The 18,044-nt window shown below is 42.9% G+C and overlaps 1 protein-coding gene across 4 annotated transcripts in view; it reads left to right on the top strand.

Moving 5' to 3' along the window:
- Positions 1-18,044, top strand: part of FERMT2 (FERM domain containing kindlin 2) — a 166,659-nt gene that overhangs the window by 38,338 nt on the left and 110,277 nt on the right. For all 4 annotated transcript variants that reach the window (XM_067463120.1, XM_067463119.1, XM_067463118.1 and 1 more), the window contains exon 3: positions 13,378-13,611. In XM_067463120.1, coding sequence (XP_067319221.1) covers positions 13,378-13,611 — 234 coding nt within the window. The remainder of the gene's footprint in view (positions 1-13,377; positions 13,612-18,044) is intronic.

Raw genomic sequence — 18,044 nt, 5'->3', positions numbered from 1 at the left:
AGATGGTTGCAAACAGGAGTTAATTTGATAAGTATTTATTCTCAAATGGGTCATAGGCTTGTAATATACTTTAACCTTGTTGCCTTAAGGCAGGTAAAGGCAGTATGGAGTGAGATACCTCGGGGAGATAGGGAGGAATACAAATGAAGTTTTATTATTATTATGGAGTGAAAAACTCATACTTAAAATACTACAGAAAACCTGTTCAGAGACTTCTGCTCATGGATCTTAAAATACTTGTTCTGAGTTTTTAAAGACTTAATGTCTAAGACCTTAGCATCTAATCTAAGACCTTAGCATCGAATACAATTATGGTGTATGCATGTGGATGAGTAATATATTTCATGATGCAGCAGCTTTAAAAAGCCAACATGAGTCTAGGCTGCATTAATAGGAGTCTAGTGCCTAGATCAGTGTTTCTCAACCTGGGGGTCGGGACCCTTGAGGGGGTCGCAAGGGGGTGTCAGAGGGGTCGCCAAAGACTATCAGAAAACAGGACTTTCTGTTGGTCATGGGGGTTCTGTGCGGGAAGTTTGGCTCAATTCTACCGTTAGTAGGGTTCAGAATGTTCTTTGATTTTAGGTGAACTATAAATCCCAGCAACTACAACTCCCAAATGTCAAGGTCTATTTCCCCCAAACTCCACCAGTGTTCACATTTGGATGTATTGAGTATCCATGCCAAGTTTGGTCCAGATCCATCATTATTTGAGTCCACAGTGCTCTCTGGAGGTAGGTGAACTACAACTTCAAAGCTGAAGGTCAATGCCCACCAAACCCTTCCAGTAGTTTCTGTTGATCATGGGAGTCCTGTGTGCCACATTTGGTTCAATTCCATCGTTGGTGGAGTTCATAATGCTCTTTGATTGTAGGTGAACTATAAATCCCAGCAACAACTCCCAAATGACAAAATCGACCCCTCCCAACCCCACCAGTATTAAAATTTGGGCATATTGGATATTTGTGGCAAAAATGGTCCAGTGGTTGAAAATACATCCTGCATATCGGATATTTGCATGACGATTCATAACAGTAGCAAAATTGCAGTTATGAAGCAGCAATGGAAATAATTTTATGGTTGGGGGTCAGCACAAAATGAGGAGTTGTGTTAAGGGGTCGCAGAATTCGGAAGGTTGAGAAACAGTGGCCTAGATCGAGGTAAATAATGGTCCAGTTCTATTCTGTGTTGATCAGACCTCACAACGAATAATCCTGTGCCTGGGCAAACAGGTCAAGAAGGAGATGGAGAAGCTGGAAGGGGTTCAGAGAAGGGTCACCAAAATGGTCAAAAGTTTGAAAACCATAAATTCCTTGAAGGAATCGTTTGGGGAGCTAGGTATGTTAAGCTTGGAGAAGAGAAGGCTAAGAGGAGATGTGACAGCCTTAGGTTCTTGTGGGTTTTTTCGGGCTATAGAGCCATGTTCTAGAGGCATTTTTCCTGACGTTTCGCCTGCATCTATGGCAAGCTTCCTCAGAGGTTGTGAGGTCTGTTGGAAGTAGGAAAAATGGGTTTATATATCTGTGGAATGGCTGGGGTGGGGCAAGGAGCTCTTCCCTGCTGCAGTTAGGTGTGAATGTTTAGCTGATCACCTTCATTAGCATTTGAAGGCCTGCCTGAGCCTGGGAAAATCTGTTGCTGGGAGGTGTTAATCTGTGCCTGGTTTTTTCCTCTCTGTTGTTTAGCTGTTATAATTTTAGAGTTTTTTTTAATACTGGTAGCCAGATTTTGTTCATTTTCATGGTCTCTTCCTTTCTGTTGAAATTGTCCACATGCTTGTGGATTTCAATGGCTTCTCTGTGTAGTCTGACATGGTGGTTGTTGGAGTGGTCCAGCATTTCTGTGTTCTCAAATAATATGCTGTGTCCAGGTTGGTTCCTCAGGTGCTCTGCTATGGCTGACTTCTCTGGTTGAAGGAGTCTGCAGTGCCTTTCATGTTCCTTGATGCGTGTCTGGGCACTGCGTTTGGTGGTCCCTATGTAGACTTGTACACAGGATGCTTGCCATAGATGCAGGCGAAACGTCAGGAGAAATGCCTCTAGAACATGGCCCTATAGCCCGAAAAAACCCACAAGAACCTAGTGATTCCAGCCATGAAAGCCTTCGACAATACATTGTGATAGCCTTGTTTACATATTTGAAATTATGTCCCACCGAGAAGAGGGCAAGCTTGTTTTCTCCTGCTCTGGAGATTAGGACATGGGTCAATGGACATACTGCAGAAGACGTTTCACCTGAACATTAGGAAGAACTTCCTGTGAGATCTGTTTGGCAGTAGGATATGATGCCTCAGAATGTTGTGGAGACCCCTTCTCTGAAGATTTTAAATCAGGGGCTGAATGGTCGTTAGTTTGGAGGGCTTTGATTGTGTGTTCCTGTGTGGCAGAATGGGGTTGGGTTGGATGGCTCTTGAGGTCTCTTCCAACTTTATGATTCTGCTGATATTGGAAATTAGGTAAGGACTTAGAGGGAAAGGTTATGCAGATGAGGTATGCATAGCTTTGGTTTGAAGACACTTCACTTTGTAGAAATGGAAGAGCATTTCACACGGTCACATTCTTCATTGAACTGTAGCTTTGAAGGAGCTTTTGAGGACATGCTTGCAAAGGCAGCATTAAAGGAGTCTGGCATTGATGCCATTTGCAAAGTCATGATTGGCAATCATCACATCTGAATGTAAGGGAGAAGATCTCGTGCTTGTCAACAGATATGGAGTAATCCTTGTGGCAATCCTCCAGGAGCACTTTGCATCACTTGGTCTGAGTCACTAGAAATCAGGGGGCTCTGCTACAGAGGCATATTCACTTTACCTTACAGGACATCTTGATAATTGCTTAGGGCCTAAAAATGCCATGGAGATGTGAGATTAACGGGGAAGTGTCCTTTGGTGAGTATCCAGACATATATTTAAAACTACAGTGGTCAGTCGTCATACTAAAATCGGATATACACCGTCTTCCATCCAGATCATTGTCTCGTTCTTCGAAAGCCTGCCTCCATAACCACGACTTGCCTCCATAACCACCTATTTATTTATTTGAGTTTTTTCACTTTCATAAAATTCCTGGGCCCCTAATCCCTGCACATGTGGAGGGCTGACTATAATTTAAAAGATGTATTTAAAATTGAAGAGGTTAACCATCCTAACCTCTATCAGTTCTCTAAGCCTTTAGAAGAATCATAGAATCATAGAATCAAAGAGTTGGAAGAGACCTCATGGGCCATCCAGTCCAACCCCCTGCCAAGAAGCAGGAATATTGCATTCAAATCACCCCTGACAGATGGCCATCCAGCCTCTGCTTAAAAGCTTCCAAAGAAGGAGCCTCCACCACACTCCGGGGCAGAGAGTTCCACTGCTGAACGGCTCTCACAGTCAGGAAGTTCTTCCTAATGTTCAGATGGAATCTCCTCTTACTTAGTTGATTATACTCTACCAACGTTACTGTTGCATGTGTTGTTCCACCTTTTTCCTGAGTCTGGTAGGTTTCTCTGTTTGCAAACCTTCATCTGTTATCTGAGTTCACTGAAATTATAAATCATGTCGTGTGCCCTCCTGAAAGGAGTACTGGGAGGGAAATCTTTACTCTGTACCTTTGAGTCAACATGCCTTTTGATCAAGAACACTAACCTCGCTCACTTAGCAAGAGACTGAGCGGAATGTTTCTCTAGAAGTCCATGTTCCCTCTCCTTGTGCATAAGTTATGCAGCCATGGCTAACAGTATAATCTTTGCTGGTTTGTAGCTAAGCCTTTTTCCTTTTTGGTACTGTCAGCTGCTAGAGCGTTTTGAATAGTTGCCAGGTCTTGCCTGGTTTCTACCCTGTAACTCTTTGTAGGTACAGGAAAAGGCTTTTAAGCATCCATTTATTGGCCCAGTGCAGACATAGGACTGCTGATCTTCTAGCTGGTGGTTAAGAAATCACAAACCGGGGCTTTGGCTGAATTGCATTTCCCGCTTTCTTCCCTTAACTAGTTTAGTGTTACATCTTCAATTGTTATTTAAAATCAAAATTGGCACCAGGTTCACCAGCTCAGGTTAAGTTGTTTTTGCCATTGTTGTTGTTCATTCGTTCAGTCGTCTCCGACTCTTTGTGACCTCATGGACCAGCCCACGCCAGAGCTCCCTGTCGGCCGTCACCACCCCCAGCTCCTTCAAGGTCAGTCCAGTCACTTCAAGGATGCCATCCATCCATCTTGCCCTTGGTCGGCCCCTCTTCCTTTTTCCTTCCACTTTCCCCAGCTTAATTGTCTTCTCTAGGCTTTCCTGTCTCCTCATGATGTTGCCAAAGTACTTCAACTTTGTCTCTAGTCTCCTTCCCTCCAGTGAGCAGTCGGGCTTTCTTTCCTGGAGGATGGACTGGTTGGATCTTCTCGCAGTCCAAGGCACTCTCAGAACTTTCCTCCAACACCACAACTCAAAAGCATCTATCTTCCTTCGCTCAGCCTTCCCTAAGGTCCAGCTCTCACATCTGTAGGTAACTACAGGGAATACGATGGTGGCTAGAAATATTAAAGTTCTTTAAGAAAATTCAGTCCTAGAGATGCTGTTCTAACAAAGTGAACAACATTGGGAAAAATAGACATCTGTCAGCCTTTCATGGTGAAAGTTATTCCCCATTCTCCTGGAGCTGTTCCTTTGGATTGGATTAGCCTTTGGAAAAATGTAGGGATAATAGAGAACCGCAAAGGGAAGTGAGCATACTATGAGCGTATTTGCATTTTCAGGTTGAAATCAGCTCTGGATTTTATAGCCTACATAGGAGTTACTATTGTCTAACAGTATTGGAAGAGGCTGGGAATCAGCCATCAGTTAGAGGAGCCCCCGGCGGTGGTGCAGTGGGTTAAACCCCTGTGCCGGCAGGACTGAAGACCGACAGATCACAGGTTCGAATCCGAGGAGAGGTGGATGAGCTCCCTCTATCAGCTCCAGCTCCTCATATGGGGACATGAGAGAAGCCTCCCACAAGGATGATAAAAACATCAAAATCATCCGGGTGTCCCCTGGGCAACGTCCTTGCGGACAGCCAATTCTCTCACACCAGAAGCGACTTGCAGTTTCTCAAGTCGCTCCTGACACGACAAAAAAAAAAGCCATCTCATTGTTGTGGAACTGCAGATCCCACCATGCACCATTGGCTGTGGATGTTGGAGGTTGCAGTCCAACATTAGGAAGGCTACACAGCTTTCTTCTTGGCTATAGAAGATTGTCTTAGGGCAATCTAGCAATGTGGGGAGGACTACACTTGTGTGTGTGTGTGTGAAGAGCAACTTGAGAAACTGCAAGTCGCTTCTGGTGTGAGAGAATTGGCCGCCTGCAAGGACTACACTATATTCATCAGTCTTTGGTAAAACTGCTTACTGTATATTTTTATGGGTGAATTTTGTCTAAAGTAGTTTTCTAAAAGAGAAAATAGTTCAAATGTGCATTTTCTTTCATTGTTTTTCCAAAATTAAGGATTTTAAAAAATTATTACTCCCAGGATTGGGGGGAAAATGGTGAAAAAGTCCCCCGCTGAACTTTCCAGGGCTTTACATCTGTAGAGCGGTAGTGCATACACCTGTTGGTCAGTTGTTACTGTTTTGGTGAATGATGGAAGATTTATGGTGCAGTTATAATATGGATATTAAAAGGGAACAAATTAGAAAATTCAGATCAGAGAAAGTAAGAGGAAGGGACACAAAGTCTGGCAGTCACAACTGAGAGCGTGTCAGAGATACCGTATATACTCAAGTATAAGCCGACTCGAATATAAGCCGAGGCACCTAATTTTACCACAAAAAACTGGGAAAACATATTGACTCGAGTATAAGCTGAGGGTGGAAAATACAGCTGCTACGGGTAAATTTCAGAATAAAAATAAATACCAATAATTGAGGCTCCAGGAGGTGAAATGTTTTTGAATATTTACATAAAACTGTAATTTGAGATAAGACTGCCCAACTCTGATTAAATCATTATTTTAACCTTCTTCATTGTAAATATACTTGCACATCCCTCCAACAATAATGAGAATAAAATAATAAATGTAATAATAATAATATAATAATAATATAATAATGGAAATGCAATAATAACAGTAATAATAGAGCAAAATAATACATGTAAAAATAGAGTAAAATAATAAATGCAATAATAATAAATTATAATAAATGTAATAATAATAATAATAGGGTAAATACTGTAAATGTAATAATAATAAAAAAAGTAAAATAATATATGAAATAAAAAATAATACTAATTACAGAATAAAATAATAAATAACCTTGACTCGAGTATAAGCTGAGGGGAGCTTTTTCAGCCTAAAAAAGGGGCTGAAAAACTAGGCTTATACTCGAGTATATACAGTATATCTTTGGTCCACTGCAGACAGAAGTCTCACATAATCTTGGGTTTTGTTTTGATTTTTTAAAATGATTTTTTCCCCAAACTTCTCATGATGGTGGCAATGCCAGAGGGTATTATAATCTTTAATCAGTCACCAACAAGAAGCTGTTTAATAATGCAAATGGCTTCTTCTGTCTCTTAAGTCCACCCTGAACATTTTTTCAGAGTAGTGAAAGTTTGGACCAGAGTCCACTTTAATCATTCGACAGGATTTCGCTGAGAGCAGCCAAGACTTCGTTGCAAGCTGCATGCTTTTCTATATTTGGTTTTGTTTAATTTGATGATAGAATGCCTTGCTGTTTGGAACCATTGCTTCTTCTGCTCTCTATTCATATTAAATCAACAAAGTTTGCTTCTTTTTCTCCTTAAAGGCGAGGCGTTTTTTAATGATGCAGATGTAAATCTCTCTTAAATGTCAGATTCTGTAGATGTGTCATTTTCCTGTCCCCCCCCCCCCCCCCCCAACAACTCAGATTACGGATTTTTCAAACAGTTCTGAGAATGTTCTGTGCTGGGCATTCCAGTCTTATGACCTTAATTTATCTGCTGTGATATGCAAAGCCTTCATCATAACAGCTGCTGGTTTCCTTTGGTTGGTAAAAGGAGTACAGGGAAATCCTGTAACATTTGATCATAAAAGTACTCGTACTCCAAAAAAGCAGTGTTCTGTCACAAATGAGTGGGTATCTGCCTTCAAGTTATCCGTCGATTTATGGCAACTGATTGAATTTTATGGTGTCTTCATATTGCAAGGAATACTCAAAGGTGAATGTTCTTGTTATCCCGAAACATTGTCTGCAGATCTTGATGGTCTCCCATATATGTGCTAACCAAAGTTGAGCCTGCTTAGTTTCTAAGATTAGACAGATCTGATGTCTTTACAGCAGGGATGTCAAACTCGATTTTATTTATTGTGTCAGTGCAACCAGTCGATTATATTACATTTCTAACAGAACAAAGCAAAAAAAAAAAACCCAGACAAAATACAAAATTTGTGAGTTGGTAGTTGATTAAATGTCCTTTGACCAGTACCTGGCCACTTGGAGTGCCTCTGGTGTTGCTGCAAGGAGGTCCTCCCTTGTGCATGTGGCAGGGCTCAGGTTGCATTGCAGCAGGTGGTCAGTGGTTTGCTCTTCTCCACACTCACATGTTGTGGATTCCACTTTGTAGCCCCATTTCTTGAGGTTGGCTCTGCATCTCGTGGTGCCAGAGCGCAGTCTGTTCAGCACCTTTCAAGTCGCCCAGTCTTCTGTGTGCCCAGGGGGGAGTCTCTCATTTGGTATCTCCCATGGATTGAGGTTCTGGGTTTGAGCCTGCCACTTTTGGACTCTCATTGGCTGAGGTGTTCCAGCGAGTGTCTCTGTAGATCTTAGAAAACTATTTCTAGATTTAAGTCATTGACGTGCTGGCTGATACCAAAACAGGCGATGAGCTGGAGATGTCTCTGCCTTGGTTATTTCACTATTGGCTGCTACTTCCCAGCGAATGTCAGATGGTGCAATACCGGCTAAGCAGTGTAATTTCTCCAGTGGTGTAGGGCGCATACACCCCGTGATAATGCGGCATGTCTCATTAAGAACCATATCCACTGTTTTAGTGTGGTGAGATGTGTTCCACACTGGGCATGCATACTCAGCAGCATACTCTGCTGCTGAGTCAAACTTGATGGCCACATCTACCTTATGCTTTTTCATTGATGGCCACATTAGTCTTATGATTGTTTTCAAAGGGTCATTGAATCAATGGATGGAGAGTCCATGGATACAGAGGGCCAACTATAATTGTTTTACCTGGTGGCCTGTGCTCTTTAGTTTGTACCCAGTTTGGGTTCCCAGATGTTATTGAATGACAGCCCCATCACTTTTGATAGTCTGCCATGTGGACTGGGGATACTGGGAACTGCAACCCAATAGCACTTGTGGCTCTGTGGAAATTTATTATTGATTTATTTCATATACTTGTACCCCGCCCTTCTCACCCCTGAGGGGGGACTCAGGGCGGCCTCACAGCAAACACCATTTGGTGCCATCATAATGATAAGAACAAACAACAAATTCATTAAAACAAAACATTAAATAAACAGTTGTTAAAATGCGCCAATTCATTGCCACTTCGAAATTGCTTATGTCTTCTTCATACAAGCCGCTGTTCAATGGTCAAATGCAAGGTTCCACAGCCAAGTCTTGAGTTTTCTTCTAAAGGACAGGAGGGAGGTGGCCAGTCTGAGGAGGGAATTCCACAGACGGGGAGCCACTGTTGAGAAGGCCCTGTCTCTCGTCTCCACCAATCGACGGTGGTGGGATCGAGAACAGGGCCTCTCCAGATGATCTTAAACTTCGTGAGGATTCATAACAAGGAGATACATTCAAACATGTAGTCTGGGCCAGAACCATTTAGAGCTTTAAAGGTTAAAACCAGCACTTTGAATTGTGCTCGAAACCAGATTGGCAAGCAGTGGAGCTGGCGTAACAGAGGAGTTGTATGCTCCCTATATTCCGCTCCGGTGAGCAACCTTACTGCTGACCATTGAACTAATTGAAGTTTCCGGGCAGTCTTCAAAAGCAGCCCCACACAGAGGGCATTGCAGTAGTCTAATCGGGATGTAATGTGACTACTGCAATGCCCTCTACGTGGGGCTGCCTTTGAAGAATGCCCAGAAACTTCAATTAGTAGTCTAATCAGAATGTAACAAGAGCGTGAAGGAGCCCCCGGTGACGCAGTGGATTAAATCCCTATGCCGGCAGGACAAGTCCGACAGGTCACAGGTTCGAATCCTGGGAGAGGTGGATGAGCTCCCTCTACCAGCTCCAGCTCCTCATGCGGGGACATGAGAGAAGCCTCCCATAAGGATGATAAAAACATCAAATCATCCGGATGTCCCCTGGGCAACGTCCTTGCAGACGGCCAATTCTCTCACACCAGAAGCGACTTGCAGTTTCTCAAGTCTCTCCTGACACGACAAAAAAAAAAAAAAAAGAGTGTGGACCACCGTGGTCAAGTCAGACTTCTCAAGGTATGGGCGCAGCTAGTGCACAAGTTTTAATTGTGGTTCCAGGCTCAGCAATGAATCAGGATCACTCCCAAGCTGCGAACCTGCGTTTTCAGGAGGAGTGTTACCCCGGTCAGATACAGGCTGTAACCTAATTGTTTGGAAAGGTTAAAGGACTTTTAACCTCAGTTATCTTATCTATAAGCCTTGTATATCAATTGAAACCCTACTGTCCTGACTCAACAGAATAAACTGTGTCTTCCAGATTATCACAACTCCCATCATTTTTAGTCAGGAGGTCTCATGATGTAATGTTGAGGAATACAGGAGTTGCGGTCCAGCATCTGGAGGGACACATAAAAGGACATGGCCTGCCAGATTCAGCCTGCAGACCTTGAGTTTGGCACATGTGCTAATAATTAGGGTATTTAAGCCACTGCTTCTTGGCTAATGAATACATATCTTTTTAAAAAAAAAAACTGTTTGACAACATTCCAAAATCTGTGCTAGGTTTAAGGTGACTTCTGTGACCTTCACATACAAATCTAGGAAACATGCATAATTATTTGCTTGATTCTATTTTTGTTTATCAACTAAAATCAAATGCATGTTCCAAAGCACTGCAGGTCTTCTATATAGCCAGTCTTTGGCTTCCAAGATTCCAGCAGAACTATTCATGTATTTCCCAAGAACATATTCACACGCATCATGTTTAGAAACATCTTTCTGTAAGAAAAGCGAAATATCTCTTTAAGCTAGCCAAAAATTCTGTGTTCATGTGGTAGTGCAGTATACATTTAGCTTTGCTCCGGATCATAGTCATAAAATTGGAAAAGACCCAGAGAGTCATTCAGTCTAAACCTCTGCCATGTAGGAACATTCAGTCCAAGCACTCCTGGCAGATGGCCATCCATTCTCTGCTGAAAACTCTCCAGGGAAGGAGAATCACCCATAGTTCCAAGCAACCTATTCCACTGTCAAACACAGGCATGGGCAAACTGTATGTCCTTAGGAATTGTGGGAGTTGAAGTCCAAAACACCTGAAGAGCTGAATTTTGAATGCTGTCTAATATTCTGAAGAGATTATTGCCTTTGGGTTGCTGTAGGTTTTTCCGGGCTATATGGCCATGTTCTGGAGGCAAATTTTCTCCTGACGTTTCGCCTGCATCTATGGCAAGCATCCTCAGAGATAGTGAGGTCTGTTGGAAGTAGGAAAAATGGGTTTATATATCTGTGGAATGACCAGGGTGAGACAAAGGACTTTTGTTTGCTGGGGCTAGCTGTGAATGTTTCAGTTGATCACCTTGATTTGCATTCAATGGCTTGGAAGCGCTTGGGGGGAATCTTTTGTTGAGAGCGATTTTATGTGCCTGTTTGTTTCCCCTCTGTTGTTTTGCTGTTGTAATTTTTGAGTTTTTTAATACTGGTAGCCAGATTTTGGTCATTTTCATTGTTTCTTCCTTTCTGTTGAAATTGTCCACATGTTTGTGGATTTCAATGGCTTCTCTGTGTAGCCTGACATGGTGGTTGTGAGAGTGGTCCAGCACTACTGTGTTCTCAAATAATATGCTGTGTCCAGGTTGGTTCATCAGGTGCTCTGCTATGGCTGCTATGGCTTATTGCCTTTGCTTGCCATCGCTCCACTGTAAACGAATTAAGACTCCTTTGGAGACAATTATAAAAATCAGTCGTCTCCAGTTTTATCTCTGTTGGGAAAATTACCCCGCTCTTCACCCAGAATGGCTCAAGGAGTGACTCACAATGACCAGTCATGAGATTTCCTCTGCTCAATTTATGCTCTAAAGGCAAAGCACAAAAGATACATTTGAAAAAGATACCTGATAAATGTAATAAATAATGAGAAGAAGGAGGGAAGAAGGAATTGTGTGTGTGTGTCATGCGTCCTTTAAGAAGTAGCATGGATATATATGTATGTATATGAGTATTTTGTGTATTTTGGTCTTATAGCATCCCTAAGGGAAACCTGGGACAGTGTTTTCTTGGCAAAATTTGTCCAGAGGGGTTTGCCTTGGGCCTCCTCTGAGGCTTACTTGCTTACTTACTTACTGAGGCGATCCCTCGTAGTCTGAGGATGATGGTCCTCCAAGGTTCTGTCAGTGGGTCCGTAGGTGACTGGAGCCCAATTCTTGATCTGGGTCTTTTCCCGCAGTGAGGGCATTGGTTTCCAGGTGGAAGGCAGTCCTGGTCGGGGTTGGCTTGACGCACCTTCCTCTTGGCACGTTTCTCTTTCGTCCTCCATTCGTGCCTCTTCAAACTTCACAGCACTGCTGGTCACAGCTGACCTCCAGGGCTTCCCAGTTCTCAGTGTCTATGCCAGAGCTTTTAAGGTTGGCTATGAGCCCATCTTTAAATCTCTTTTCCTGTCCACCAACGTTCCATTTTCCGTTCTGAGTAGAGCAACTGCTTTGGGAGACGGTGGTCGGGCATCCGGACAATGTGGCCGGTCCAGCAGAGTTGATGGCAGAGGACCATCGTTTCAATGCTGGTGGTCTTTGCTTCTTCCAGGACGTTGACATTTGTCGGCTTGTCTTCCCAAAAGATTTGCAGGATTTTCCAGAGGCAGCACTGATGGTATTGTTCCAGGAGTTGCTTGTGACGTCTGTAGATAGTCCACGTCTCACAGGCGTATAGCAGGGTTGGGAGGACAATAGCTTTATAAACTGCGGATGTCCCGGTCCTCAAACACTCTCTGCTTCATTTGGAAAAAGGCTGCACTCGCAGAGCTCAGGCGGTGTTGAATTTCAATGTCAATGTTGACTTTTGTGGAGAGGTGGCTGCCAAGGTAGTGGAAATGGTCAACATTTTCTAATGTTGAGGCTGAGAGAGTGTGATTTGCTCAAGTGACCGAGTGGGCTTCCGTATCCATAGCCAACATAACACTGAATTTTAATAACATTTTGGGGCCCATTGAAACATTCCGTTGTTAATATGGCCCCATATTAACACCCATAAACAGTATCTAAAAGACACACTGTTAGGATTCTTTTAGTAATTGTAGACATTCAGTTCCGCTCCTTTCTGGTATAAGAATTGGGGAGGGAGGGTGACCCAGTGGTTGTGAAGCTCTCTTCCAGATGTTTTCCACCAGACCCTGTAAGACAAGCTTCCAACAAGCCTTATGTTGGTCTCTTTCTATTTTTCCCTGGGAGTATTTTTGTGCTGCTTAGTTATAAGTGTTTCTGAACTGTTTATTTCCCCTCTTTTCAATCATCATGGCATCCTTTGGTTCTTTGTTGGGAGAACTGCATTTGTTGTTGTTGTTCATTCGTTCAGTCGTCTCCGACTCTTCGTGACCTCATGGACCAGCCCACACCAGAGCTCCCTGTCAGCCGTCACTACCCCCAGCTCCTTCAAAGTCAGTCCAGTCACTTCAAGGATGCCATCCATCCATCTTGCCCTTGGTCGGCCCCTCTTCCTTTTCCTTCCACTTTCCCCAGCATCATTGTCTTCTCTAGGCTTTGCTGTCTCCTCATGATGTGGCCAAAGTACTTCAACTTTGTCTCTAGTATCCTTCCCTCCAATGAGCAGTCAGGCTTTCTTTCCTGGAGGATGGACTGGTTGGATCTTCTCGCAGTCCAAGGCACTCTCAGAACTTTCCTCCAACACCACAGTTCAAAAGCATCTATCTTCCTTCGCTCAGCCTTCCCTGCATTTACTAAGTGGGAATATCTCGATTCTGAAATGCCCTCCCAAAAAAAGTCATGGATGCTGGCTCTTTTCCATTATATACGAGTTCATAGTGTTTTTGTTTTTCTCGGCATTTTAAACTGCTTATGCTATTTGCCTACTTTTTATTACATCAATGTTTTGGAATAGGTTTTAACGTCATATTTAATTACGGCCCTTGAGATGTAATAATGGAAGTCTACTCCCCGTAGTTTAATATTGTTGTTTTCTTAAAAACTGGTGCTTCTTTTAAAAATGGAGTGGATTGAAGTTGTTGCACATTTGGCTTGGTTCCTAATCTTGTATCATTGCTTCCCCAGATGTCAAGAAAGATTGGTCTGACCACGCTTTGTGGTGGGAAAAGAAGAAAACCTGGCTCCTTAAAACTCACTGGACCTTGGATAAGTATGGAATACAGGCCGATGCGAAACTACAGTTCACCCCTCAGCACAAACTGCTCCGGCTCCAGCTTCCCAACATGAAGTACGTGAAGGTGAAAGTCAACTTCTCTGACAGAGTCTTCAAAGCTGTGTCTGACATCTGCAAGACCTTCAGTGAGTATCCGTTGCCTGCGGGGCAGCCAAGCAGAGCCTTTTCTTATGAGAAACATCCAGATTCAGTAGCTCTTGATATTTGCTCTGTAACCTTTCAAGTTATTTACAGCATCAGCCTTATAGCAAGGAAAGATTAGCCTATCTCCCTCTGGGGTAATTATTCAGCTTCTTAAACAGCCTGGTGTCACAAGGAGCAGTTGCAAAAATGTGGAAAAATAGGTTTCAATTAAACTAGCAACCAGTGGAAATGTGTGTGGAGTAGCAGTACAACTGCTTTATGTCTCTGCACTTATTCTTGCCTTTTGCTTCCAAGCATTGATAGTCTTTGACTTTTGATAATTGGAAACTTTGAGCCCTTCTAGATAGGCCCCATATCCCAGGATCTGATCCCAGGTTTTCTGCTTTAAACTAGATTATATTAGTCCGCACTGTCAGGGCTGGGCATGAAATGTACTCGCACTTAGTGCTGATGTGAAAGATATAAGATCCCCTGGTAAAATTAGGGGTGTTTCCAAGCAGGAAGCAAGGGGCTTTGATTTTTAATGTTGCTTCCCTTTGTTCTTTTTGCTGGTTTGTGATTTGTTTTGTCTTTATTCTTCGATGTGTTTACTTCTCTTGGTTGGGAACCAGCTTTTACTAACAGTTGACACTAACAGGTTTATGAGGCATTTTTGGTTGGGATTGCTATTGTGTAGGAAAGAGATCTATCTCCCTCACTACATTGCTCTGTTTCTGATTTAAAATAGTCCACTACCACATCACACCAGGCTGCTAATTAATGGACACCTGAATATCTTTTCTAACAAAGTTTTAAACCTGGAAATAGAAGAGATACCAATTTAATTGAAGTAATATATTACTCTTCTCTACTTTTTATTTATTTTTATTGTGCCCTGGCAAGAAGGTTTTACTTGCCAGAAGTCCAATTCTTTCTTCTGTGCTTTAGTGAATAGCATTGACCAGTGCTAGCTATCTATGCTTTGTGTCCTCACACTGCCACAGAGGCAGATTCTGGGCATATTTGGTAAGTGAATCTGCTTCCATGATGCCCTCAATTCTGTAGGGACAAGATGAGTGATCAACACATGGTCCAAGGTCCAAGAATGGCCCATGTAATGTTTAAAATGGAAGGAAAAAGGAAGACAGCCCGACCAAGGGCAAGATGGATGGGTGGCATCCATGAAGTGACTGGATTGACCTCGAAGGAGCTGGGGATGGTGACAGCCGACAGGGAGCTCTGGCATGGGGTGGTCCATGAGGTCACAAAGAGTTGGAAACAACTGAACGAATGAACAACAACAAAACAATATTTAAACTGAAATCTGCTGTAGCATTTCATTAGCAAGATTTTACACCAGTTCTACTCACAAGGTTGCTCTCTGCACCAGTGTTGATCCCACTCAAGTTTCCAACAAAGTAAGAAACAGCTGTTCACAGTAGTCTTGTATGAAAATCAATAACAATCGGCATCAACATTAGGTGTTCTTGAAAGATACTTAACAAACTAGTGTGTTATTTCTGAGAGTTGGTGGCCCAGACAGTCGAAGGGCCGAAGTTTGAGGGTGCCTGCCCTAAAAGGACCAGATCTTGTCTGATCTTCGAAGCAAAACTGAAGTATTATTATTATTATTATTATTATGTTTATTTATACCCCACTTTTTCTCTCCACACGGAGACTCAAAGCAGCTACTTGCCTAAGAAAACCCTATAAAATTCATAGGGTCACTGTAAGTCGACAAAAAGCAACAAATAGCGCAACAGATTAATTTTGCTGTGAGCAAGAAAAATGGATTACATTTTTTAAAAGAAAGAGGCACCTTTCAAACTCTTTTCTAGAGGCTATAGTTGCAGATAAGATTAAAACTGTAATAGAATGACATTTGAAATTTCCATCATGCCCTTATTTCGGATGTTGCCATTTTTTCAGCCAAGCATCCTGATTTAATCTTATAGGATTAGAGCCCTCCCCTTTTCTTGTCTATTTCTATACTTGGGGTCTTCTGATAGTTGCTGTCAGCATCACACGGGCTTCCTTATTCAAAGCCAGTTCTAAAAGGAAATCTAAATTGGAGCCCGCAACCGGAATCTGCAACTTGATCTTTGTCATGATACATCTTTCGCTTTATGAAATAAAAATGTTTTACTTTTGGCTGACCTATTTTTGTCAAGAGGCAGGAAGTCATCTATTATTTGGTCAAGTCTGAGAGCAATATTTCCAAATTAGAAATCTTCCTTGCACTTTTGATCTTTCTAAAAAAAAATCCCGGAGTAATTTAATAATAAAAGTTACGCAACAGTATGTTGTGTAACTTGATGTAAAAAAAAAACAAAACTATCCATTCAATACACTTGAAAGTATTGTTCATTGTCAAAGCTGAAATACTGTAATACAAACACAAACTCTGACAAGTAGTACAAAATTGCATTTTATTAAAACGCTTATTTCAGGCTCTTTAGTTTCTTCTGATTTTAACACTTAACAGGACTAAATAAATCCACTCCAAATAAAAATGTCTTAAAACTTTCTAGTTTTCATTTGAGAAAAGTGCATGAATGGCCAAAGGAGGGAAGTGGTTTTGAAGACCTGGAATGTATCCAGAGGAGGGCGACTAAAATGATCAAGGGTCTGGAGAACAAGCCCTATGAGGAGCGGCTTAAGGAGCTGGGCGTGTTTAGCCTGAAGAAGAGAAGGCTGAGAGGAGATATGATAGCCATGTATGAGAGGAAGCCACAGGGAGGAGGGAGCAAGCTTGTTTTCTGCTTCCTTGGAGACTAGGACGCGGAACAATGGCTTCAAACTACAAGAGAGGAGATTCCATCTGAACATGAGGAAGAACTTCCTGACTGCGAGAGCCGTTCAGCAGAGGAACTCTCTGCCCCGGAGTGTGGTGGAGGCTCCTTCTTTGGAAGCTTTTAAACAGAGGCTGGATGGCCATATGTCAGGGGTGATTAGAATGCAATATTCCTGCTTCTTGGCAGAATGGGGTTGGACTGGATGGCCCATGAGGTCTCTTCCAACTCTTTGATTCTACGAGTCTATGACCCTAAGCATAACATGAAAGCCATGTATACATATGTGAGGGGAAGTCATATGGAGGAGGAAGGAGACAAGGCCCTGGAGACAAGGATGCAATGGAGCAATGGCTTCAAACTACAGAAAAGAACATGAAGAAGAACTTCCTTAATGTGAGAGCTGTTCAGCAGTGAAACTCCCTGCCTCGGAGTGTGGTGGAGGCTCCTTCTTTGGAGGCTTTTAAGCAGACTTTGGATGGCCATATGCTGGGGGTGCTTTGAATGCAATGTTCCTGCTTCTTGGTGGATTGGGGTTGAACTGGATGGCCCACAAGGTCTTTTCCAGCTCTATGATTCTAGGATTCTAACCCTTTCACTGTTGTGAATGCAACTCAATGGTGCCATTACTCAGATGCAACCAGTTGAGCTGGGATAGTCATGAGACACATTGTAGAAGGGTGGATTGTGAACTTTAAATAGATTTTTCTGAGGCCCTTCTCTGAATACCCTCTCATGGGAGGTGAAGCATATGGTGTCAGAAGCTTTCTTTGGTGTTGATGCCATGTCTGCCCTTCCCTAAGCCACGGAAGGCCATGGCAAACCCCCACTGGACAAATCTTGCCAAGATAATCCCACGATAAGGTTGCCATAACTCAGAAATTATTTGAAGGCGGCGCAACAACAAAGAAGTTCACCTTGTCCCTTTGCCATGCAAAATATTCACTTTGTTGACCCTTTCATTTTATCAGCAGTTAGATTTGAGAATGGCTTCCATAGGCTGCTGTGTTTGCATTCATTTCCATAATATTATGTCTTATTATTTCAATCATGCATGACTTGAAAAATAAAATATCAGAAAAGCAAAATGAGATTCTTATCTGTTGAAGGAATAGGTGGTCAGGGGTCAGGGGAGCTTTTGCACAATTAAAACTTGTGCGCCAGCTGTGCCCGTACCTTGGGAAGTCTGACTTGGCCACGGTGGTCCATGCTCTGGTTACATCCAATTTAGATTACTGCAACGCTTTCTACGTGGGGTTGCCTCTGAAGACTGCCCGGAAGCTCCAACTAGTCCAACGAGCGGCAGCCAGATTACTAACAGGAGCGGGATACAGGGAGCATACTACTCCTCTGTTGCGCCAGCTCCACTGGCTGCCAGTTAGCTTCCGAGCACAATTCAAAGTGCTGGTGTTAACCTATAAATCCCTAAACGACTCCGGCCCAGTTTACCTGTCCAAACGGATTCTCCCCTATGAACCATCAAGATTGTTAAGATCGTCTGGAGGGGCCCTGCTCTCGATCCCACAAGCCTCGCAGGTGCGCCTGGTGGGGACGAGGGACAGGGCCTTCTCAGTGGTGGCCCCTCGGCTCTGGAACTTCCTCCCACTGGAGATTAGAACTGCCCCTTCTCTTCTGACTTTTAG

The sequence above is a fragment of the Anolis sagrei genome, chromosome 1 (genome assembly GCF_037176765.1).
Source record: "Anolis sagrei isolate rAnoSag1 chromosome 1, rAnoSag1.mat, whole genome shotgun sequence".
NCBI lineage: Eukaryota > Metazoa > Chordata > Lepidosauria > Squamata > Dactyloidae > Anolis > Anolis sagrei.
Note: the sequence above shows the minus strand (reverse complement) of the source record. Positions and strands in the feature narration are given on the sequence as shown.